Source organism: Chionomys nivalis, chromosome 16 (genome assembly GCF_950005125.1).
Source record: "Chionomys nivalis chromosome 16, mChiNiv1.1, whole genome shotgun sequence".
Lineage (NCBI taxonomy): Eukaryota > Metazoa > Chordata > Mammalia > Rodentia > Cricetidae > Chionomys > Chionomys nivalis.
Window position 1 is genome coordinate 24,393,033 of NC_080101.1, and position 26,019 is coordinate 24,419,051.

General features: G+C 46.4%; 1 protein-coding gene across 1 annotated transcript; it reads right to left on the reverse strand.

Moving 5' to 3' along the window:
• Window positions 1–2,213: 2,213 nt before the first annotated feature.
• Anp32b (acidic nuclear phosphoprotein 32 family member B) lies at window positions 2,214–24,740 on the reverse strand. Its single transcript, XM_057791058.1, has 7 exons — window positions 24,345–24,740; window positions 15,021–15,170; window positions 11,393–11,515; window positions 6,529–6,757; window positions 5,425–5,549; window positions 3,285–3,342; window positions 2,214–2,771 (listed from the first exon to the last, which is right to left on the reverse strand). The coding sequence occupies exons 1-7, from the start codon at window positions 24,396–24,398 to the stop codon at window positions 2,704–2,706; spliced, it is 807 nt and encodes a 268-aa protein (XP_057647041.1). The 5' UTR covers window positions 24,399–24,740; the 3' UTR covers window positions 2,214–2,703.
• Between the last annotated feature and the right edge of the window lie 1,279 nt (window positions 24,741–26,019).

Below are 26,019 nucleotides of genomic sequence, written 5' to 3' on the forward strand. Positions count from 1 at the left end.
CAGCACCTTATTCCTAGAAATATGTCTGAAAAAAGAGTTACTTTGATAGAGTAAATAATAGAGGTTTAAACATCAGCAAAGGTGCCAGAGGCCGGGGTTTTGATATCTTGAGTCTCCACCCTGTGATTGGGACAGGACAGGGCTTACAAATATACCTGTAAATCCTCAAGCCCCTTCCTCTAAGAGAAGTGACCCCTCTGATACCTCCCACAATGTGGTAGTCCCATCTCTTCTACCCCCATCAGATTATTTACTAGGCTGGCTCATAGGCTCTGGGATGGACTTTCATGCTCACTGCAATCTTGGTGACTTTCCTAGGACTGCCTGGCACCCGGAAGCAGGCTGGTAACTTGACTCCCTTTCCAAACTGTCAACGCAGCGGTACCATCAGACTCATTAAAATTGATGTCAGCATAACTTGACAGGGCTGGAGAAGGCAGAAGGTCACAGAAAAGGGCAGTGTTCAGTGCTTCTGTCCAGCCCTCCTTAGGATGCTAGGGTAGTGTAGCTCAGAGAAGCCAGAGACCAGGTTTCACTGTGCTTAGAAGCCTGAATGTGGGCAAGGTACTTGTGTAAGCCTGAAGACTGTACCATTATGTGGGTTTGGGGAATCCTCTGGAAGACAGCAGTTTCTAAGTATCATCACTACTGTGGCTAGATTGCTGTAGCAGAGTGAACTCAACGCAAAAAACACATGGTTTGTAGCAGGCCTTTTCCAAAAGGCCTCAGCTGTTTCACCTCCACTGGCATTTCACTCAGCTGAGTTAGATCACCACTGGCCCCACCGGGGCCAGCCAGTCTTGGCTGGCTATGCACTCCAGCACAGCTCCCACCCGACACATCTTTTTCTTTCTCCAACTGTTGGAATTAAGCCCACCAAGTGAAGTCCTTCATGTAGGCAACAAGTGTAGAAATACAGTCTGCTCCATGACAGTGTCACTATAAAACTTGCTTCCTACAACTAATATTCTTCAGCCAAAAGTGGCTGAGCCTTAAGTCCTATCCAAAAGAGTATCATGTCAGAGGCTCCTAGCAAACCCAGTTTTAAAAGACAAAAACCAACCCCTGGCTTAAGAATTACCCAAGCACCTGAATGGCCACATTAGAGGCCGAAGTCAGCAACCAGTAACTGCAGGAAAGCCTTGGCAGGTGATGTCTCCAGCCCTCTACTTCCCTAGTCAAATCTGCCTGAGGTTTTCTCAACACGTCCTCCTCTATTTGTCCTGGTCTCCTTCTTGCCCAGCTAAGGAACCCGGTGTATCCTAGACAGACATTGTCATGTTCTATGAATGTCTAAAAGAATCCAAGTTACTGTTGTTGGTATTTGATAAGGTATAAACTGTCTGTCTGGATGCATGGAGGCCAGAAGAGGGCATCCAATCCAAATAAATGCTCTTAATTGCTGAGCATGCTCTTTTGCCCCAGACTACAATTAAGACATCTAGGCTGATAAAAACTACTGAAAAATATACTGAAGGCTTACTATGCAGGGAATAAGGCCTTGTGGTTGAGGAAAGTAATATGGGTTCAAATCGGAATTTCCTTTGCAAAATATAAAAAATATCTTAAATCATGAGACTTGGATTTTAAAACACCTAATTTGAAAGCTCTATTGACATTGTGACTTTTCTTAAGTTATAAACTCAGGTTCTAATCTTTCATAATCATTTAAATGGTACAGCTAGGCTCATCACACCTCCAAATCAGCACCTGCCCAAACCGGCATCACCCACACTACAGCGTATCACCCCTCCTCCCAGCCCCCGTAAGAGCAGGGCATATGGGCAATCTTCACAGTGAGCTGAGCACAGGACCTGCCCATCCTTTGCACACACACTCTAGCATGGCTTCAAGTCCAGTATTTATCTAGAGCCTCTTCACCTATGCCGACATGCAAGTCATTTTTAGGCTAAATTTTAGACTTAAAAGGCTTTTCCCTTCAACTCACGTACTGGTTTGCAGAGGCTCCCGACTACTCAATTGCAGTACTGTTTTTTTCTGGTTCTGGGGCTCTAACCTAGGGCCTTACACACACTGGCCAAGTACTGTCACTACTCCAGGTTCCAAACCATTTTAAAGTAACTCACTTACTTCCATAGTCGCGATAGAGAGGATTCTAACAGAGATGGTCAAAGACTCTGTACTTCTTCAGAGCTAGAGCACAGACCCCAATCCTGTCCTCCAGAGACCACTTAGAAACGTGAGAGCACAAGTAGGCTTTACCAAAGAGTAATGCGTTTATTTTACTTCGTCTTAGAAAATACTTTTTGAGCAGTCATCACATAAAATGTCCTACTGTCTTAAAAAAAGAAAGAAAAGCATGAGAAAACAGACCCAAAATGTTAAGATTTTATTTACAAAGCTTTTCCTTGTTGTACAGAAAGTAAAAATGTTGTTACAATCGCAGTGTAACTGGCAGCCAGGACGGTCAACTCACCAATCACTGCTGTCACGATACAGCAAGAGTCTTACACGAAAACCTAACAACGTTTACAATTTTGTTGGGGCAGAAGTCCCCAGGCTTGGTGGTGGATTACCAAGGGGCTAAACGGAGGAAGGCGGAATGTCTTGGGAACTATTCTTTGGCTCTTTGGGTGGGGTGTCCTGGGGTCGTATCACAGCTACCTTTTTAAACAGCTACCAAATCCATGAGCAGTCCAACCAATACTCAACAGTTCTGGTTCTTGCAGATTGTTTCGGGTCTCAATCATCTTCTCCTTCATCGTCTGTTTCCCTCTTTCTCTTTTCACCTTTCCCGCTTTCTTCCTCCTCTGTAATAAAATAATTAGCTGTGAGACCATGTAAAGGCATTCTGCCTGGGATTCTCTGGTGATGTGGTATTCCCCTCTTTATATATGTTGTGAATACCATTGGTTAATAAAGAAACTGGCTTGGCCTGATAGGGTAGAACAGAGCTAGCAGGGAGAAACTAAACTGAATGCTGGGAGAAAGGAGGCAGAGTCCAGAGAAGCCATGGAGCCCCCGCCAGAGATAAGACATGCTGAAACCTTGACGGTAGGCCACGAAACTCGTGGTAAAATATAAAATAGTGGAGATGGGTTAATTCTAGAAGAGATAGCTAGCAATACACTTAATATAGTTTTCTGTATGGTTATTTTGGAGTCTGGGCGGTAACACTAGCAACCTCTTACAATGAGAGAGAGAGAGAGAGAGAGAGAGAGAGAGAGAGAGAGAGAGAGAGAGAGAGAGAGAGAGAACATGCAAGCACTAACTCATCCAATTTTTTACTGAGAAGAGAAACGGAATATATGCATCAGACCCACCTTCATCCTCATCTTCTTCATCTTCATCAACTTCACCATCATGTCCAAATTCTTCTTCCTAAACGAAAGAGAATAGCTCAACACCACTGTATGCTGCTAAGGCTCAACTGGTAGAGGTGAAACCCTGACAACCTAAGGTCAATCACTAGAACCCACACAGACAAAATGGGAGAATTAAAGAAGAAAACAACTCTCAAAAGTCCTATGTCTCCATGCAGGTTGTTATGGGTGTGCATCCGTGTGCCTACCCACACACCCACACCAAAACAAAATCAGGCTTGATGGCTTACCACTGTTATTCCAGCAATTGGATATGGAGGCAGGAGGATCAGGAATTCAAGCAAGGCTAGCCTGGTGATGTGGGAGTCCCCTCTGTGTACTGTGATTACCATTAATAAATAAAGAAACTGCCTTAGCCTGTTGACAGGGCAGAACTTAGGTAGGCAGGGGGAAAATGGAACTGAATGCTGAGAGGAAGAAGGCAGAGTCAGGGAGAGCAATGGGTTAAATTAAGATGTAGGAGTAGGCCAATAAGAAGCTAGAGCTAATGGACCAAGCAGTGATTTAAATAATATGGTTTCTCTGTGATTATTTCAATTCTGGGTGGCCAGGACAAACAAGCAGCCTCCTCCAACAGCCTAGGCTACATAAGCACTCACTCACCAATCCCTCTAAAAAAACCAAAAATGCAAATAGGAATATACTTTCAGATAGTTGTAACATCACATTGGGGGAAAACTGTTATTTTTACATACTTGGCTGCAAAGAGATGCTAATTTTTTTTTTAACAAGCAAAAGTCTGGAGAGATGGCTCAGAAGTTAAGAGTCTTGAACGTTTGATTCCCAGCACCTACCTAGTAGCTGTAACTTCAGCCCTAGTGAATCCAATGCTCTTCCATCTGACTTTAAAGGGCACCAGGCTCGTATGTAATATATAGACATATATGCAAGCGACTCATACAATATACATTTGGGCACGTGCACACACGCAAATCTTGGGGGTGGGGGAGAGGTCAGGAAAAGAGCACTTTCAGGGCTCTAGCTTCCTTCCTTCGATTATTATTACATCCTAACCAGTTTCCCCTTCCTCGAGGCTCTGGTTTCTTTTCTTCCTTCTCCCTCCCCCCTGATTAGTATTACATCTCTACCACAGTTTTCCCTCTCCAAGGTTCTGATTTAAAAAGAAAAACTGCCCTCTAAGCCAGGTATTTTTGTACACACCTGTTATCCCAACCATTAAAACAGGATGGGGGTAGGCAGGTGGTCAGTTTAGTCTATTCTGAGATACTGAGACCTGAGTTCAATAAGTAAAATAAAAATATTTTAAAAATATCAATGTTCAAAAATAAGCAGTTTGGGGCTAGAGAGATGGCGCAGAGGTTAAGAGCACTGACTGCTCTTCCAGAGGTCCTGAGTTCAATTCCCAGCAACCACATGGTGGCTCACAACCATCTGTAACAGATCTGGCGCCCTCTTCTGGTCTTCAGGCAGAACATTGTATACATAATAAATAAATTATTGGTTTGAACAGATTCCCCCCCCGAATGTGGGGTAGGAGTGTACACCAGACCCTATGCATCTATGCATAGAATTTTAGCCCAGGTTGGTCTTGAACTTGTGATCTTCCTGCTTCTGCCTAGGTTCTGGATTATAAACATACACCGTTGTCTTTTTTTTTCTTTAAAAAAAAAAAAAAAAGATTTATTTATTTATTTATTTATTATGTAGTATTCTGCCTGCGTGTATGCCTGCAACCTAGAAGAGGGTATCAGATTCCATTATCAATAGTTGTGAGCCACCATGTAGTTGCTGGCAATTGAACTCAGGACCTCTAGAAGAATAGTCAGTGCTCTTAACCTCGGAGCCATTCCTCATTTCTCCAGTCCTAACCATACACTCTTATAGAAAACTCAGCCATTTGTTGCTCTTCTAAAGGAAAAGAACATTTAACTTTAAATCACAATGCTACATCCTTTCTTTGAAAGGTATCTCAGACACAAGTGCTGTATCTAGGCAGCACTGAGCAGGCATATCCTGTATTAAGACTAAAGCTGCCATTGTCAGTCAAGCCTTTGCCTGTCTTTCTACTCCACCTTTTTCTCTGCCTTTACACAGAAGGAAAGAAAACAGTTACATTCACCTCCCCACTGACTTCATCTTCATCATCTTCTCCTTCTACATCCTCGTCTTCATCTTCATCCTCTTCTTCATCATCCTCTTCCTCTTCACCATCCTCATCTTCCTCTTCCTCTTCATCTTCTCCTTCTGAAGATAGTCCAAAGGAGCAATTATTAAGGTTGGGCACACCTTTAACCCCAGTACTTGGGAGACAGAGGCAGGCAGATCTCTGTGAGTTCGAGGCCAGCCTGGTCTACAGAGAGACCAGGGCCACACAAAGAAACACGGTCTCAAAAAACCAAAAGAAAGAAAAGAAATTACCGAATAACCTTGATGACTCATAGGGTCTACCTGAAAAAGCCAGAGAGCCCAAAGTTGCCCTACGTTAAGGGGCGACTTACAGCTTTGACCAGTCCTTAATCCTAAAAGCAAAAAACTTCAAACTTCATCCTACTCTTACTGAATGAAATCTGCCTCAATTTCATACAGGAGGAAGGCTTTCTACTTCTTCCATGACTGAAAACTCCTAGGTTTTTGTTTGGTTGTGGGAAGCACGGTGTGATGGCATAACCAAGTGCCCAGGACAGTAGAAAGAAGACCAGGGGTTCATGACCGTCACCCTAGGAAAGGCACCTGAGAGCAGCTGTCAAATCAGGACCCCTGTAGGCTTAATCCCAAGGCCACACAATAGTCCAGAGTCCTAGGTGCCCAGGCTAGAGGCAGTTTCCTTCCTGTTCTGCGTGCCCAGCCCTACAAACTCACTTTCAGCACCTACTTTGGCAGACCTGGAGCTCTTTACCCCAGCTATGGGCTTTAATGGTTAAACGCACCAAGAGCTTATAAACGAGGAAACAGGAACACAGGCACACAAACTGAGCACATGCATGGTCAAGACTGTGGAAAGGCACGGGGGCTGGAGAGATGGTTCAGAGGTTAAGAGCACTAGCTACTCTTCCAGAGGTCCTGAGTTCAATTCCCAGCAACCACATGGTGGCTCACAACCATCTGTAATGAGATCTGGCACTGTATCCTGGTAAGTGTATATATAATAAATAAATAATTAAAAAAAAAAAAAAAAGACCATGGAAAGGCAGAAGTCAGGTCACAAGATGCCCAGTCTACCCACCTTCATCCTCTTCTTCTTTGTCCACACCATCCACCTCTGCATCTGAGTCGGGGGCTTCCTCTACACCATCCACCTCCACATCGGAGTCAGGTGCTTCCTGGTCCTCTCGGTCATAGCCGTCCAGATAGGACAGCTGGGGCAGGAGTTTGAAGACACTCTCTCGGTAATCGTTCAGGTTAGTGACCTCACAGCCAAAGAGATCCAGGCTTTTCAGACAATCCAATTTTTTCTAAAGCAAAGAACCAAAAACCAAGATTCCTAAGTCAAAAGAACATGTCACCAAACCATTTTCAAGAGGTAAAAGTCTAGGCTCCCTATCAATCAGCTGCTACCCATTTATCCCTGGCTCCCCTAGAGAACAATCTTTTCCTGGTAGCGACAGGATTCTAAGTGTGACCTCGCTGAAAAGTACACAGGACCTGCCCATGAGCAGCACTGGAGGATGGAGTGAAACCTGGGATGAGGTATGCCACCGTGGGCAGAAGGGTACACAAGAGCTTAGATTTCACCAACAGAGAAACCTCACACCCCTTTTGTCTATTTAAGATATTTGGAAGAGGTTAATATTACCAGACATTTTAATGTAAACTTAAAGCATCATCACATACAGCCTGCTGCCTTCTGTAATAGTACAAACAGCCTTCTAGGGTGCAGGTGACTTTCCTATATGTGTACACACAGACAGACACATGTAACTATCATTTTTTTTTTTTTTTTTTTTGGTTTTTCGAGACAGGGTTTCTCTGTGGCTTTGGAGCCTGTCCTGGAACTAGCTCTGTAGACCAGGCTGATCTCGAACTCACAGAGATCCGCCTGCCTCTGCCTCCCGAGTGCTGGGATTAAAGGCGAGCGCCACCACCGCCCGGCGTAACTATTAATTTTAAAATCAAAATAAAGTTTGGCACTCTCACAAAGCTAAACAAAAAACACCAATATGGGGGCAAGGAAGTAGCTCATTTGATAGAGTGCTTGCCCAGAGCAAGGCTTTGATCCCCAGCAGTGGTAGCACAGGCCAGTGGTCTCAGTTTGTAGGAGGTTAGGCTATCATAATGTCAGGGTTATCGTCAGCTACCGGAGATCCCTTCCTCAAAAAGTTCTGGATGAGGTAAGCACTAGCAAATCCAGCAGTGACATTTCATCTTCAAAGTTACTGCCACACTCACACAACCTCCAAGAAATATGGACACAACATATCTGCTTCAGGACTGAAGGCATCTCTCTAATTCTCTGCTTTCAAAGTTGGCTTTAAAATGGGCTAATCTGACTCCCTACCTATTTTTGTAAACTAATATTTTGTTTTAAAGACAGGGTCTCTCTCTCCACATGGACCTGGCTGGCCCCAAACTCAGAGATCACCTGCCTGCACCCGCCTCCCAAGTGTTCTAGCAAAGGCAAGCATCACCATGCGCAACTACAAAATAAAGTCTTACTGCCACACGACATTCATCTGCGCACATATCACACATCTAATGCCAACCGAGCTTCATGTTTGCATTATCTGACCCTCGGAATGGGCTGCTGACCCTTAAAGAAGAATCTCTATCCTCTCATCAGGAAAAGGCTCACAGAATTTATTCTCAGAGAAGTCTCTGGAACATATAACTGGGGAAGACCCAGCAGCAGGATTACAGGCGGATGCTATACCCACCCACCAAACACACAATATACAGTGATTTAAGATTGGTCATCAAGGTGGGCTGGAGAGATGGCTCAACAGTTAAGAGCATTGCCTGCTTTCCCAAACGTCCTGAATTCAATTCCCAGCAACCACATGGTGGCTCACAACCATCTGTAATGAGGTCTGGTGCCCTCTTCTGGCCTGCAGGCATATACCAGAGTGGTCATCAAACACTGTGCTTATGAAAGCCAACTCCCAAATGTCTAGGGGTGGCTGATTTTTTTAAGCAGGCAATTTTTATATTAGGTTTCTTACCGGGCAGACCATGACCTCAGAAACCCAGGTATGATTTCTTGCCAAAGAGAAAAAAAAAAATGCTGTAATATCATCCCAAATAACCAGCACAGGCTATTCACTAGCTTTCTTTTTGGAGACAGAGCCTTTCTATATTGTCTAGGCTGGCCTAGAACTCCCGATCCTCCCACCTCAATCTCAAGATCTAAGATTCGATACTATCCCTGGCTACAGTAACAGCCGACTCTATATCACATAAGACATAAAAGGAAAATCAATTCAAGCAATCTCTAGAAAGGTTTACTGTAATGTGCTCCTCCCTCCTCCACCCTCTTCTGAAGTGTATGTCTCACCATGTAGCCTTTGTCTCAGTCCTCTTGCTTTGGCCCCTCAGGTCACCACCCCTGGATAGCCTAAAATTATTTACTTAGTGGACTGGGCCACTGATGAAACAGGGTCCTCAAGGCCTTCCTGTTTCCAAACAGCATGAATCTTAGATGTTTGACAAAGCACCCATTATCAAGTAATTTGGACATGTCATATAGTACGTATGAAATGTAGGAAATGAAATATAAGCAAGTTGACAATAACAAATCCTACACGACTACAGTCCTATGTAGATTGTTTAAAGCAGTAAAACTGTACCTATAGCCCAGCAGGCTCAAAATATAGATTATACAGGATCCCGATGTGATGTGTAAATATTGCTAAGAACTTAACAAGTGTACCATGCCGGAAACTTGATCTAAGCTAATAGGCTAGCCATAATAAACATTAAACATTTTATTAACAATAATTTTGCTTGCCTTCTTAGAATTTAGAAGGGCTTTGGGGGATGATTTGGATGGCCCAGGTCTCTTAAAAAAGGTGTGTCCCAGGAAGTTGGAACTGATGCCTTCTTTGTCTCTCGTTAATGTCCCTGTAGCAAGCAGAGGCATTCACAATCATTGCATTGCCTGTCAAAACTGGGCTCAACGCAGTGTTCACAATGTGTGGTGATGAGGATGAGGATGGTGTCTTCCCCACTCTAGAACATTTACAAGTCAACACTGGACCCAGAGTCTCCCCCCTCACCTTTCCTACAGATTTCCTTTATTCCAGGTGAGAACCAGGAGGCCAACCTAGCTCAGGCTTTTCCAAGCAGCCTGGGGCACATGGAGCTACGGTAGCTCTGCCACATGTTGTCGGTTCCCTCATTGTAAAACAAGGGCCATACTACTTCTATTCACTCTGTAGAGACTTCTCAACAACTACCACAGGATCCACAGGGCCCCATGTGTAACACATCTGCTACAGTAGTACAGTATAGCAACGAAGATTACTTCTCCTGTGTTGGGACCATAATCTATTACAGCCCAGAACAAGAACCCTTAAGGAAACAATCCCTGCACAGTATTTGTCTGTGCTATGCTTCACTGCTAAGTAAAACCAACACAGGGATTCCCAGGGGAATTCAGTCTCCAAGAGAACCAGGAACAGCTGGTTATCCAACAAGAAAAGACACTTTCCGTCCTACAAACACAACACACCTCTGTATAGGGGGTGCTAGTTCTCAGCTCGGCACAGCCCAGAATAAAGAGATCTGCCACCAAACAATAAACACAGGCTTGGCACAGACCATGGGTAAGTGTTAACATGACTATTCCTTTGGGAATTCCATTTTCTCGAAATTTAGGTATGGAATCAATTTACATGTAGAAAGAAAACAGTTCCCAAGGGCAATGAAAAATTAAGTGAATTTGGATTTGATCCTGTCATTAAATCCAAACAATTACTTAAGCTTTCTAAACCCAGTTTCCTCTCTAAACAGGACAGCCATTCTCTCTTCCCTGGGTTACAAGCCTTCAATGAGAAATATTAAATGTCCTTGGATACAGCAAAGCTCAATGCATTACCTTTAACTCAGGAAACAGGCTGCTCTACACAGAAAAAAAAAAAAGAAACTAGCAAAGCTGAGGACATGGGAGCACCTAGTGATGGACAGCAGAAAAGATCTGTGGAACAAGGGTAAGAAATAAGCTCTAAACACATACAGCAAATAGAAGCTCAAATATGAATATATAAATAAAGGGACTTAGTAGTTCAGGCTGGCCTCAAACTTGCTATGAATGGTGGATGACCTTGAACTTTTGATCTCCTGGGATTAAGGCAGGCACCAGTGTGAGGTAATGGAATCCAGGGCTTCATGCATTCTGAGCAAGTACTTCACCAACTGAGCCAAACCCACAGCCTCAAACATAGCATTCTTCCAGTCAGACAAAACCCTTTATTTTCTACGACACCTCTGTCTAACTCTCTCACAGTGCAGTCTGAGCTCAGGGGCTGCCTCTCCTGTTATTAACCCTGCCTGCAATCATTTCAACAATTTTCCAGTCCACAAAATAGTGTCTTCTTCCCGATTGTCCTGCACTCTTAAGAAAGGCAGGAAACACCGCCTTTTCTGCTCAGTTTGCTTAAGGCCATATTCCAGGTTCACAACCCAAAAGACACTTTAAATTTGGTCTCTTTAGCTAACCTACAGTAAGACTGAAGATCTATTTCTACCTAAAACTCTGCAACAGTAATATAGGGGGTACACAGATCACCAATCTCTGAGGTTGCCCTTGACTGTGCTGAAATGCCACCTAAGACGGACAGTTCTGTTACAATACAGAATAGTTTGGCCAGTCTAGTGGGAAAAATTAGGAGACACGTTTAAGGCTATAATAACTATGTATTTTAAAAAGGATTAAAAAAATAAAAAAGTCTCTACTGCAAGATTCCATTATAGTTTCAGCCAGTGAAGCAAAGCCCCAGGAATACACCTTAGAGACTGTGACCTTTAAAAGTCACTCTATGAAGAGTATAATTCTAGCATTTTTTTAGCCAATTATATTTCCCAATCATTTCTCCCACTAGAAATATGAAAATGAATATGACAACAATCCATTCTCTATATTCTCAATTACCTACCAAAGGTTCCAAGGTGCTGATATCTTTCAGCTTATTTCCACTTAGGTTCAGATGTGTGAGGCTTGGAAGTTCTTCTGCTAGTCTGTCCAGACCTCCAAAGATTCTATTATCGCTGAGCTCAAGCTAAAAGGAAACACATGTACAGAAAAATCACTCACTATTGAACTGAGGTAAAAAGCAAATACCTGTAACAAAGAACCAGGCAGAAGGCAGACACTACACACATCTGCAACCCCATGATTCAGTAGAGGGCAAGGCGGAAGGAGCCTGAGTTCCAGGCCAGCCCAAGAACCAAAGCGACCCTTTCCCCTAACAAAAATAAATAGCAGTCAAACTACAAGGGCTGGTGAAGTACTCCTCAGGTAAAGGCTGACCTGATCTGTCAGGTCCAACACGTGGTGGAGAAAACTGACTCCCTTGGTAGTTCTCAGAAGTCAACACATGTAGCATGTGTAGAACTGCTCCCTCCAAAGCCTTGTTTGTTAGATCATTATACATTATTTTATATGATTAAATCCAAATCAGAGAGTTTATAGATACCACCAACATTTAGGACGAGTGAAGCAGACACACCAGAAGGTGGAAAGTTTGTAAAAAGACTTTGTGTGCTTTGTATAGGCACCAGGTGCACGCAGTGCCTATGGAGGCTGGAAGAGGGCACCAGATACCCCCTTCAAGACCATGCAATCAACACCGAGCACTGAGTATGTGTTATGGCAAGGGGGTTGTAAAACCTGATCCCCAGAGGCTTCTTGGGAAGCCTGGCACTAGCCTCCACAGTAAGTTCCTTTCAGTCTCTCAGCTGCAGGTCAGGCAATAGCATCCTCAGTAAAGTGCCACACTAAAAATTGCCAATGTCTCAGAGTACAAGACGTAGAGATTAGGTAAGTGAAACTCTTTTGCAGATTAACACTCAGGTCATGAGACTCCGCAGTTCAGAGCAGGTGTTGTCTTTCCAGAAGATGGAGTTCAGTTCCTAGCACCCATGTTGGAATGCTCACAATCACTTGTAACTCCAGCTCCAGGGGATCCACTATCTTCTTCTGGCCTCCAAGGGCATCCCCCACCTCCCATACACATAAATAAAAAAAAGACAAGACAGGCAGACAGGAAGTACAAGATACCCCAGGCCACACAGATGGCTCCAATTTTTCATACTGGTGACAAGATAAAGGTAGCCAATCATCATACAGTGTTTGGGGTGCTGGTCACTTTTCAGAGCACATCACACCTCACTTGTTCTTATAATAAACACATTCTTTTGTTTACACGTAGGGAAATGAACTGCAAAACTGTGACTGGTCCATGATCAAAGCTGCACACTGACTCCATATACTTGAGCTCAAGGACTCCTGATCTACCCACTGTGCTACAACACACATGCCTGGTATGCTAAATGTGGACATGTCATGTGGCTGGGCATGGTGGTGACCCAGGAGGCTGAAACAACATGTCACCCTATGCAACTCAGAGAGAACTTGTCTCCAAGTTTAAAAGGGACAAAAGACCTGGGAATATATAGCCAGTGTGTAGAGTGCTTGTCTAGGATTCATGAGACCCGTGAGTTCAATCCTTAGTACACAAGACAGAACTGCCAAAGAAAACAACAAAAAAGGAAAACCAAGTAAAAAAAAAAATACCAACTTCATGAAATAAACTTTGGCACATCATGAAATACTCTACTTGACACAGAGCAATGACCCACAATTTAGACTCCTGGTCTAAGAGGGTAGGAGAGAGATGGCTCTGTAATAAAGCACATGGGACAAGCCCGAGAACCCGAGTTTTGAGCTGTTCTTTGACTGACATATGAATGCTGCAGTAGGTGCCCCACTCACATAAACCCCTGCTAGTCTATAATCAATAAAGAGTCAGGCACTGGCTCTCATAGTTTCTGGAAACCATTAATAGTAGAAACTTCCTTTCTGTGTTTAGCCCACATGGCTAGAATATCACATCTTCCTACAGGAAGAAACAAGGCATTTACTAGCATAACATTTAAAGCCATTTATATATCAATTTTTTTAGTACTTGTTTCTTAACATTCAACCTGCCTGCCTTTTAAGTAAGATAACCTCCTCAGTCTGTTGAGTGATCTCTGTTTAAAGTCTTCAGAAAAAGCCCAGTATGGTGCAACTTGCAATCTCAGCATTTGAGAGGCTGAGGCAGAACTGTTCTAGTTCATCCTAGCTGCACAATGAGACTGTGTCTTAAAGAACCAAACATCTGAGAAAGAGTGGGTAAAACCAGTGTGGTGCTTAATCTCATTGCTGACTCAAAAGATTTGGAATTAGTGAGGAACACACTAATTAAGGGTTTCCAGAGAAGGCTAACGGAGGGGAAGACCACGATGAACATATGCATCCAATCTCATGGCCTGAAGCCCAAATTGAGTCCAATGAAGAATCCAGGTCTCTTCTCCCAACTGCACTGTACCTCAATCCCAAAAGATTCTTATTTGACCCTAGCACAAGCGTTCTGTGGGTGGCTTTAGAAAAACTGTAGTTTCTTTCTGAGTCTGTGGCCACACCTACCAATAAACAGTACACAGGAGCAATGCTTCTTCCACCTCTAAAAAAAAAAACACTTTTCTTAAGTATTCTGCCCTTTCTGGGAAGTACTAGAAGGCAAGAGGGTGACTATAGGGAAGTAAACTACTAACAACGGTCAAGGCCAGAGAGAAATGTAGGTCTTTTTTTTTTTTTTTTTTTTTTTTTAAATGGGATGGGGAGCCCAGACACAGGAGACAGTACCTCTGCCTGGTCTGGGATCCACAGTCCTTTACATGTTTTTACCTCCTAAGAGCAGAATTACAAGCAGATACCACATGGCCTGGCTTGTAGCAGGTTTTGTTACATGCATAGACTGTCTAGTAAACCAGAACACATTTTAAACTCTATTATTAAAAATTACATGATAGGGCTAGAGAAATGATACAGCAGTTAAGAGTATTTGCTATCCTTGCAGAACTTGGGTTCGGTTCCCAGCTCCCACAGGAGCAGCTTACAATTCTCTGTACTCCACCTCCAGATCTGATGCCTCTGAGGCAATACATAACCACATGTACACCCTACATAGAAAGACAAGTCTTCACTTTCCTTTTCATCAACAGTTATGTTAGAGCATGGAGAGAGGGAGGCTCTTGGGACTCCTGAGCCTGAGCCTAAGAGCAAACCTAGCTAATGGAAATAAAACTTCCAACAATTAACCAATTATTTATAAAGTAATTCATAATCTAACAGGGATTATTTCCAAAGCACTGCTGCAACTCTGCATGCCAAGTGTAATAAAAACTGGTGATGAAACCGAACCACCTTAGGAAGAAAGACAGCCTACAACTTCACAGTGCCATAGTTCACTAAAGCCCGTGTTTCTGCCACACAGACCTAACCTATACATTTCTCCTTCGCAATGGTTCCTTTAAACACTAAAGAAAGAGTAAGGCAGTGGTGGCACACAGCTTTAATCCTAGCACTCAGGAGGCAGAGTCAGGTGGATCTCTTGTGTGTTAGAGGCCAGCCTGGCTTACACGCAAGTTCCAGGACAGTCAGAGCTGTTACACAAAGAAACCCTATCTCAACAAACAAACAAACAAACAAACAAACAAACAAACAAACAGAAAACTCACCTTTTTCAATTTCGGTAGCTTGGGGAGATCTGAAACTGAAAACAAGCCTACGCTTATTAAACTGAGGAACTCTAGGTTCACAAATTCATCCGTTAACCCCTCGATTTTTCCATCGTTCGCTTTGCAATTGTCCAAGACAAGTTCTCGAACCTGTGGACACAAACAAAAAGGTAATAAGCTTTAAAAAGCATAACAGGAGACAACAAAAGCAAAAACTCTAAATAGAACCCCACAAAACATCCACATAAAGAACAGCTTTTAGTTAAAGCAGGCCCAGCTACACACAAAGCACGATCAGCCCTACAGTAGTAGCATAGTAAGACCCAAAGACCACTGTTAATTCAAGCCAATTAAAAACAAAACCAAAGCCAACGCGCCCCCACAAATGGTGTATATCCCATATCCCAGACAGACACCACAGTTCTCAGAACTATGTCCTAGATCCAGTACGAAGTGAAGAAACCCTCTCAGACGCTCTTAAAGCCCAGGAGGAGCACAGCCACAGGGCGATGAACACTCTACTTCACCATCAAGATCACCATGGCACTAAGCACTTGATCTCAAGGAGCCCACTGCTCTGAAGCACAGTAACTGACCTTACCACCACCCAGCTTTTGAATAGGTTCCCTGCCAGATTTTTTTTTTTAATTTTGTCTTATTTTTTTAAAAAATATTTATTAGCCGGGCGGTGGTGGCGCACGCCTTTAATCCCAGCACTCGGGAGGCAGAGGCAGGCGGATCTCTGTGAGTTCGAGACCAGCCTGGTCTACAAGAGCTAGTTCCAGGACAGGCTCCAAAACCACAGAGAAATCTTGTCTCGAAAAACCAAAAAAAAAAAAAAAAAAAAAAAATTATTTATTATGTATACAATATTCTGTCTGTGTGCATGTCTGCAGGCCAGAAGAGGGCACCAGACCTCCTTACAGATGGTTGTAAGCCACCATGTGGTTGCTGGGAATTGAACTCAGGACCTTTGGAAGAGCAAACAGTGCTCTTAACCACTGAGCCATCTCTCCAGCCCTTTTGTCTTATTTTTTTGACACAGGGTCTCTCTATATAGTCCTGGCTGTCCTGAAAATCACTATGTAGTCCAGGCTGGCCACAAACAAAGAGTTCGGCCTGCCTTTCTCTGTCTCCTGAGTGATGGGATTAAAGGCGTACCTCACCATGCTTAGCCTTTCTTTGCCATTTTCAAAGAAAAGTCACAAATAAATCTTGGCTAAGGATTTTTACACCTGCACACTTTCCAGTTTCAGATCTTTTGTTTTAGCCAGAGTTTCACTATGCAGTCCTGGCTGAGCAGAACTCAATATGGATCTGACTGTCTTCTAACTCAGAGACCTGACTGCCTCTACCTCCTGAGTGTTGATATTACAGATGTACACCATCATGCCCAACTAAGATTTTGATTCATTTCCTGTGTAACAATGTAATTAAAATGTCATATAAAAATGACATTAATGGCCGGGCAGTGGTGGCGCATGACCTTAATCCCAGCACTCAGGAGGCAGGTAAATCTCTGAGTTTGAGGCTAGCCTGGTCTACAAGAGCTAGCATAGCTACAGAGAAACCCTGTCTCGAAAAACCAAAAAGACATGAATATGTCCAAAGAGGGATGAAAGAGTATGTTACACTGCCTCCCAGGTAGGGATAAAAATCACCTCTTGGATAGTTCTTTCAGTTGCCAAGATTCTGCTTTAACCACTGGGAGGGGTCATAAGAAACTACTACTGGGGCTGAGGGCCAAAATATCACAGCAACTCCATCACTGAGGCAGAGGCAGGTGTACTCTGAATTCAAAGTCCACGTTGTCTCTATACAAAGAAACCCTGCCACAACAAGCAACACAGATACACGTAGGCTAAGGCGAACAGCAAAATGCAATGCAGATGATCGAGAGGCAGCTGGGGAAAAGGGCTTTTAAAGTAGTTGACACACGTGGGCCTGAGTTTAGGGTTGGATATGGATGATGATCAGAGAGGTTTTATGTTCTGGTTAGGAGAAACGAGGACCTACAAGGAACATTTTTTGAGGAGAAAATGAATACCACGGGAAGTACAGGTGCACACAGGCAGCTGGACATACAGACCCTGAGTTTCGGGGGATGCCTCATTTAAAACAAACAAAAAAACAAGACGGGAGTGGTGACACACGCCTGTAACCTCAGCAGCCTAAGCTAGCTACATAGTCCCAGTCAGCCTCAAAGCAAATCTTCAAAAAAATATAACCTAAAATAAGAGGACCCTGAACACAGCAGGGCTCCCGTCCATCCCACCTCGGAGGTAAACAGGACTACATCAAGCCAATCTATCACTAGGACTACAAGGTTGGTGCTAGGGAAGCATTGCTGTTCATGCTTCAAGACCAGAGTTCAAGGCCAGCCTGGGCTACAACAGAGAAACCCTGTAAAAAGTACCAGAGAACTAACTATACAGTTGACCCCTGACCTCCACACGCACTACCTGGTACTTCCACATCATACACACAGAATATTATTTTTTTAATTGAGAAAAAAAATCAAAAAACGGAAGGGGCTGGGAAGACACCAACCTGGTAGCTGGATCTGCCACCTAAGGCCAAGTCTTAGGGCTGTGCTCAGAGCAAGTCTACAAGTACTACTGGTTAGCTGCCCTCAGGTCTGTGTAAAGTTCTCAACAGAGCCCGAGTGGTGGTCCAAGACAGTCATGCCTGCTTCTCAGGGGTGAAGGCAGTAGGACCACAGATTCAAGACCATCTCAGAAAAAGAGACAGCAAGGCACGATGGTGGTACATGCCTGTTAATCTTAGTGCATAGGCAGGTGCGGAATAGGCAAGTTTGAGTTCAACCTTGATCTAAGCTTAGAGTTTGAAAAAGCCTCTGTTCATGAGACACAGACTCAAACAAAAATTTTGCGCCTGGGGAGATAGCTCAGCAGTTAAAAGCACTTGCTGCTCCTCCATCAGTTTCCAGTGCCCAAACTGTGAGCAGGTGGCTCACAACTGCATCCAATTCCAGGTCCAGAGGATCTGACATCCTCTTCTGGCCTCTGTACAGACCTTAATACATGTGGCAGGGATATAGATATACACAAATAAAAGTACTTCATTAATTTCATAAGCAGCCAGACATGGTAGCACACACCATTAATCCCAGCATTTACTGTGAGTTCTAGGACAGCCAGGGTGACATAGTAAGACTCAGTCTCAAACAAACAATACAAACAAACCCCTAAATATGGAAAGGCGGCCCCCAACCTGCACACTGTGACTGGAAAGACCAGCAGGGCAGCCTTCTGCTCAGAGATGGAAAAGTTTAATTTTTGAGGCCAAATTTACTCATATTGGTCATTCTCCATTGAACTTGCTTCTTTCTCAAACGTGAATAAAGTAAATGTTTTTTTTTGGTTTTTCGAGACAGGGTTTCTCTGTGGCTTTGGAGCCTGTCCTGGATCTAGCTCTTGTAGACCAGGCTGGTCTCGAACTCACAGAGATCCGCCTGCCTCTGCCTCCCAAGTGCTGGGATTAAAGGTGTGCGCCACCACCGCCCGGCAAAGTAAATGTTTAAGAACTAAAAACAGCGGTGGTAGCGCACACCTTTAATCCCAGCACTTGGGAGGCAGAGGCAGGCGGATCTCTGTGAGTTCGAGACCAGCCTGGTCTACAAGAGCTAGATCCAGGACAGGCTCCAAAGCCACAGAGAAACCCTGTCTCGAAAAACCAAAAAAAAAAAAACAAAAAAAAAAAAACCCACAAAAAACTAAAAACAGCCTGGCAGTAGTAGTGTACACCTTTAATCCCAGCACTCGGGAGGCACAGGCAGGCAGATCTCTGTGAGTTCAAGACCAGCCTGGTCTACAAGAGCTAGTTCCAGGTCAAGCTCCAAAGTCAGAGAGAAACCCTGTCTAGAACCCCCCCCAAAAAAACAAAACAAAAAAACAAACAAAAAACCCTAAAACCAAATGGCACAGTGCTTCAGGCTTGCAATCCCAATACTTTGTGCAAAAAAGGCAGCAGGATCAGGATTCAAGGTCATCCTCAGCTAGAGTTTGAAGCCAGCTATTCTTATTTTATTTTTTGGACAGAGTCTCACTGTAAAGCCCCAGGCTGGCCTGGAACCTAGAGATCCACCTGCCTCTGCCCTCCTGAGTGGGGCCACCAGCTTTTCTTTAGCTCTCTTTCACTGGGTTTTCTAGTTACCAGTAAAGTCAAATATCCAGCACTTTTTCATTAAGTTTCCTTTTTTTCCCTTTCCAACCCTTTCTCAGTTCCATTCCTTCAGCTACTCTAGAAATGACCGCGTTTACCTATGGTCAGGGTAAATACTTCCCCAGCTACATACTTGTCCCAGGAGAGGAAAAAGACCCAGAAATGTAAAAATATTTTGAGTTATGGTGGTTTGAATAAATGCCCCCCATAGGTTGATGTATTTGAAATGTTTGGTCCCCAGGGAGTGGCACTAGTTGAGAAGCATTAGGGGGTAGGGCACTGTTGGAGGAAGAGTGTCACTGGAAATGGGCTGTGAAGTTTCACAAGTCCACGCTAGGCCCATATTCTGACTCTCCACACCACTGTCCTCATATTCATGGCAATCCTTCTGCTTAGTGCCGGGTGACAGTCCTGTGTCAAAGTACAGTGGTTTGTTACTGCCATACCTGCTTCTCTCTGCAGTGTACTAAATATGCTTGTTTTATGAAAAGACTGCCCTATACCAAATACCCCATAAACTCAAACAGGGGACAATAGATTCCCCAAGTTGTCCTCTGACCCCCACAGAAACTTAACAGTGAACACACATAACTTTTTTTTTTAATTTCAAAAATAAAAACAAGAATGATTGCAATGTATTCACAGAGGGCAAAGGGGTAGAGCTGGGTACTATGGTTAATTCAGCATGCTGGGAGCCTTGAATTCAATACCCAAAACACAATAAAATGGCAAGGCTGGGCAGGGATGGCAGAAGACACCTTTAATCCCAGCACTTGGGAGGCAGAGCCTGGAGGATCTGGAGTTCCAGATAGGGTTTCTCAGAAAAACAAAATAAACAACAAAGGACAAGGCTGAGAATGGAGTTCTGTTGGTAGCATTTGCTCAGTATGCAGAACACCCTAGGTCGGATGCCCAGCACCCCAAAAATCCACAGCAGTGATGCACACCTTTGACCCCAGAATTTGGGAGAAAGGAGGTGAAGCTGGACACGGTGGCATGCACCTTTAGTCCCAGAACCCAGCAGAGGCAGGTTTTGAAACTGAGTTTAAGGACAGGCTGATTTACACAGCAAGTTCCAGGACAGCCAGGGTGACGGGTCAGCAGTAAAAATGCTCACTGCTAACAACCTGAGACCCACACGGGGAGAGAACCAACTCCCAAAAGCTGTTTTTCTGACCCCCCCCCCACTTTAAAAACCCAAAGACAACTAGGCTCATATTCATAGCAACAGTCGTTCAGTGTGTTCAGATGGCAGGAAAGTTGAGAAAGATACCCCACCCTAGAAGAGGAAATGCCTGTGTCCTAAGTGTGGATTAAAGAGAACAATTCTGAAAAGCAATTAGACACTGGGGCTGTTCTCTAAGCACCAGACAGTCCATGTTTATAACACGGTTCAAGTTAGGAACAAAATGAAGCAATTTTGTAGGCCACACACCAAACAAAATGCACGGAAAGGTTAAGTGTGTACTGCATATTTTTATCAACCGTTTTTGGCTTATCTGCATCTAATTTTCGTTAAAGATGTATTACTGTACAAAGGAAAACAACCCCAATTAGTTGCTATGCAACCAATTAGAATATCCCATAGAGCTCAGAATTATATCACACTAAACAACAGATGCCAAAACTTGGGGGTGGGGGCCACAAAGAGGACAATAAAAAAGGAAGATGTGCCTAAGAAGTCTGCTTCCCCAGTGAGCTAGTCATAAGACAGACTGATGAGCAGTGTAAGTACACAGCACAGCGAGGCTGGGGGGGGGGGAGGAGGGGAAAGAAATTCCTTTTTAAAAAAAACTCCAGTATGAAGCTACTTGGTTTTCCAACTCCGGGTAGAGGGTTAGCTGTCCCTTGGCTGTGGGGTGAGAAGGGGCACACAGAGCAGCCTGTGTGCACGAATGGAGGCTGAGAACCTCATACCAGAGCAGGCCGCCTTCCAACCGAGGTGTGCCTGCTACTGTGTGCCAGCGCTTTCCCACCAGCTTCTGTGGCATATATGTTCTAGCACTGTGCGATTTACTCTCAGTAAAAACTCTTTCCTATTTGGGGGGTGGCAATGCTGGGGAATGAACCAATGGCTTCATACTGCATGAGATCTGGCACCAAGAGTCCCCCATCTAGTTCATGGTATTCTACACAAACTAAGCTCGTAGGAGATAAGGCTGGGAGCTGGTAGAGCAATGTTCTTGGTCCAATCCCCAGCACCCTCATCCTATGCTTGCCCATAAAATCTTTTGAATATTTTTTTGGGGGGAGGGCGATGCCATTTTCCCCCCACTGTGAAAATACACTCTTCTACAAGAGCTGTTTTGGACTTAAAAAAAAAAATCAAGTATTTAAAAATCTCCTTTGAGGAAAGGGGCACACCCATGTTTATAACTAATAAGAGGTGTAGCATATGGTCCTGAACATGTCATCTTGGGCCTTTTATACTTTGAAGGAAAAAGAACCCACCACCAAGATGGGAAATATCATTTCGGAGATGTCCAAGATTCAAACAAACAACCCCACAACACCGACAAACGCATACACCTCACTTAGTTTTAAACACCAGTATGTATTTAAACATCAAACCTCCACTCACCCCCTTCACTTAGACCTCATTTGACTTTAAAAGTACACTCGGGTTGGAGACAAGGCTCAGAGGTTAGGAACACTGACTGCTCTCCCAAGAGGCCAGGGTTCAATTCAAAGCACCCACATGGCGGCTCACAAACTGTCTATAACTACAGTTCCGGGGATCTGACACCCTTACACAGGCAAAACACAAATGTATGTGAAAATAATTTAAAAAAAAAAAAAACAACAACAAAAAAACACGTTGAGAAGGGACCTGGGATCTTTTTGGCACCCCACATGACAAGTCTGTAGGGTCTTAAGGGCCAACCTTACTCCCTAGCACAGGAAGTAGCACAGGTTTTAGGACATTACCTGATTTTTTTTTTTTTTGAGACAAGGTTGACCTCACATTTACTGAGATCTCCCCTGCTTCTGTCTCCTGAGTGCTGGGATCAAAAGGTGTGTGCCATCACACTCAAGAGAGATGAGCTCATTTAAAAGGCGCCATCTCTGAACTTGTCACTTTTAACCCTTATGACACTTGGAAAAGCCTTTCAGAGCCCCCAAACTACAGCATTACTGTATGTGATAGGACCAGCTCTCGGGAGGCTGAGGCAGAGCAATGAAAACTTAGAAGAGACCCTGACTTTAGGAAAAAATAAAATAAAATCACAAAAATATCTACAGCATGTTCCCCTTCAAACCCTTCAGCTTGAGGTCAAAGTTCTTCCAAATAAGCATCGGCCAATGGTTCGGCTCCCCCTAGGAGATTCCCCTTCACACCTCCACAATCTTGGCGCTTTCACAAGGCCCCTCTAACCCAAGTTAGCGTGGCCCATGACTCTGCTGAGGCCCAGAAGGCCCATGTCTCGTTTACACCGTTTCTCGCAATAACTCAATGTTCCTGGAGACCAAGGATGTCCAGCGCGGTACCCACCAACCACTTGTTGCTTTTGGGCGCTTTAAACGTATAGACACAGATACGCTTTTATAGTTCCGTGGCAAGACAGTTTCAGCTGAAAATGGGTCTTTTACCAAATTTAGTTATTTCTCACTCTGTTGAATTTTTGTGGCTCGCCTGGACTCACATTAACTCATCTTTGCAAGTTGAAGGAAGAAGATGGTTTAACAACTCAATCTCCCAGCACGTGGTGGGCACAAAATGTCTGACTGAGAGGTAGAAGGGACGGACACGTGCCGGTGAGATCCTCAAGGCCCCGGGAACAGGGACACCACCCAATCAGTCCTCAGGGACCGCCCCGCACCTCGGCGGGGCCGACCTCAAGGCCTGTGGCAGGAACACAAAGCCTCGGGCACGCCAGGCGCACCTAGGCAGGCCATCGCCACAAGTTCCCAACTTGTTAGCCACAGCCACCTGCGTGCGCCAGCCCGGGCCGGGCCCCCCCGTGTCCCAGACGACAGCTCGGGCCCGGGGTCGTGGCCACCGGCGCCGCGGCGCACGAGGGCGGCGTCGGGCCCGCGGCCTGCGCACGGTCGGTCGCGGAGGCCGCGCGGAGCACGTGCGGGGCCCAGGCCACCCCAGCCCCGCGTCGGCCACCGTTGCCCTTTTAAGAAGGGGGAGGGCGCCCGCGAGGGGATGAGGCGGCGGCGGTGGCCGAGTGCCGCGCTTCCAGCGCGCGCGGAGCCGAGCCCGCGGGGCGGGGGCAGCCCGGGGACCGACAGGCAGCGCGAGGGCGGCCGGCTCACCCGGCGGAGGAAGACGGCGCCCGCCAACATGGCGCTGTGGCGCGCCCCGGCTGGCGCGCGGAGCCGCCGGCCGCCCACACCGAGGGGCCGGCCTCCCTCTCGGGCAAGGCCCCGGGCGGCGGCGCGGGGGAGGGCGAAGCCACCGCGGTGACGGTGCCCGGCCGAACCCGGGAGGCCCGCGTGGGCAAGGCCGAGGGCGAAGGCGAGCCGGGCAAAGGAGGGGGAAAGTTGTATTTTTAGGCTTGAAAAATGGCGGGAAGCGCATCCTTTTTTCAAACTTGGCCTCGGGAGGGGCGGCGGTTGCGCCACCTCCGCCGCCAGGCCCGCCCCTCCCCCGTTCCGCGCCAGGCCGCGCCCGAGGGGCTCCGCGCCCCTCAGGGACCCGAACCCCCCTCCTCGGCGCGGCCCGCGACGCCTCCCGAGCCGCTTCCCCGCCAGCCGCGGGGAGCATGGAAGCCGGGCCGGCCCCGCGGCGGGCCTGGCGGCGCGGCTCCTCGGCAGGCCCGGCCTCCGCCCGGCCGCGCATCCCGGGAGGCTGCAAACATGGCTCCCAGCGTTACACAACCCCCGCGCCCGCCCTCGCCGCCGGCCACACGCACACGCGCTCCCTCCGGGAGAGGACCGGGCGGGCGAGCGGCTCAAAGTTTGCTTTTCCACCCGCCGTCCTCCCCGTGGCCACGGGGGCCCGCGGGCGCCAAAGAGTTAATGCCCGCGCGCTCGCTCCCCCCTCCGCGCCTTCCGCCCGCCTTCCCCTGTCCCCGTCCGAGCTGCGAGCAGCGCCTTCCCCGCGCCGTGGCCGGAGCCCGGTGGCCCGCAGGTGGCCACCATTACTTGCAAGTCATCGGGGGCGCGGGCGCCCGAGGGGGTTCTGCTTACTGCTGCCGGGGTCCGGTTCCTCAGCTCCAGGTGGATCCTCTTCTTCATGTCCATGTTTCCCTCGTCCCCCCTCTTCAAACTTAACTTTCCGCGGCGGGGGCGGAGGGGGGAGAGGCGACCCGGCCTGCGCGGCGAGGGCCGTCGGAAGGAGGCGGCTGGCGGAGGCGGCGTGGTCCCGAGCGGCGTGCGGCGTGCGGGCGTGCGGGCGAGCGGAGCCCCCGGAGCCAAGTTACTCGCGGGAGCGGAGAGAAACCATGGAGGGAAAAGGGGGCTGGAGCGCGGCGCTGGCCTCACTACCGCCGCCCCCGGCCAAGGCCGCGCACTGCGCTTAAACCGGCGACGCGACGCGGCGGCTGCTCGGCTCCACTCGGCCCTGCGCGGCGCCGCTCGGCTCTGGAGCCCGGGCTGCAGCACGGACCAAGGGAGGCGCACGGAGGGCGGGGCGGGGCCGCCCTAAGCTCAGCCCGGACTGCGGCACCGCCTCCCGGGCCGCGCGCGCCTCCTGGCCCTCGGGTCGCACGTGGGCTGGCTGATGTAAGACCTTCCGGGGCCGGGGACCCCCTCCCACTCTCGCCTGCACGTCCGTGCGACAGCGACAGCCTTTGCCTCGCGCCTTCGGGGGTGTCCCGGACCCAGTTCCGCCCGCCGACCCGCTCTCCCTAGCCTTCCGATGCCGCCCTCAGAGGCTGTGGCTTTGGGGTTCACCCTGTTCCCCCCAGCCTGGAGTCAACAGCCTGACCCCCACAGCCTTTAGGTGCAGAGATGTTGAAAGTGCCTTCGAGGCCCCTCATGAGGGTGTGATCACTGCCTGGTCGTGTTGTACCGCGTGGCTCCAGCGAGGCGATTGCACTAGGGCATGGGCAGCAGCATCAGGTATCCCAGTTCAGGAGACTTAATCCTTGGTGCTTGTTTTTAAATATTTTTAAAAATATACCTTAAAACTTTATTGCTTCACCAATACATAAACTACAAACTAGCCGAGAAGAAACAAAAGAACTTTACATAAATGCTGCTTTTAAGCATTTTAACAGGCGCTACTAGCAAAGGAAACCATTAGCAATTCTGAAGAAGCCTCAGTTTCCACGTCTGAGGCACTCGTGGAAGGTACATACATTCTTGATCTCCATTAAAGTGAATGTGGGCAGGCCTAATCTCGAGGGTTCTTGAATTTAAAGCACAGCGTTAGGGTGAGGGAATTCAGAGTGTTAATTCGGGTGCCTGCTTGCTTCTGATGTTAATCAAAGGCACCAAAGATTAAGCACAGTTTACTAAAGAAAAACAAAATTCTATACTTTACCCTAAGATTTTTGTTGAAAAAGCCTTTCTCCATTCCATTTTGCTTTAGGGGCTCAAACTTTTAAATGAATTATATGTCAGTTTCAGAAATAGCAACCCAAGAGGAAACGTTTGAAGGTTATGGGGAATACTAAGTGTAGACTCATCCTTGCCTCCTGTTGGAGTCTGGAAGACCTAAGACAAGAGAATGTGAGGAAAGGAAGGGTGTGGTGTGCTCCTTGTCACCAAAGATCTCTAACTATAAGGTGATGGATGGGCTTCACTAGCAAGAAACTTCCATAAACTAACAGTCACAGAGCTCTGACTCTCAAGGGTTTGCTGTGTTATTTCCGGTTTAATCTCTGGTGGAGTTGGTGATATTTTAATTGCAAAAATGAGG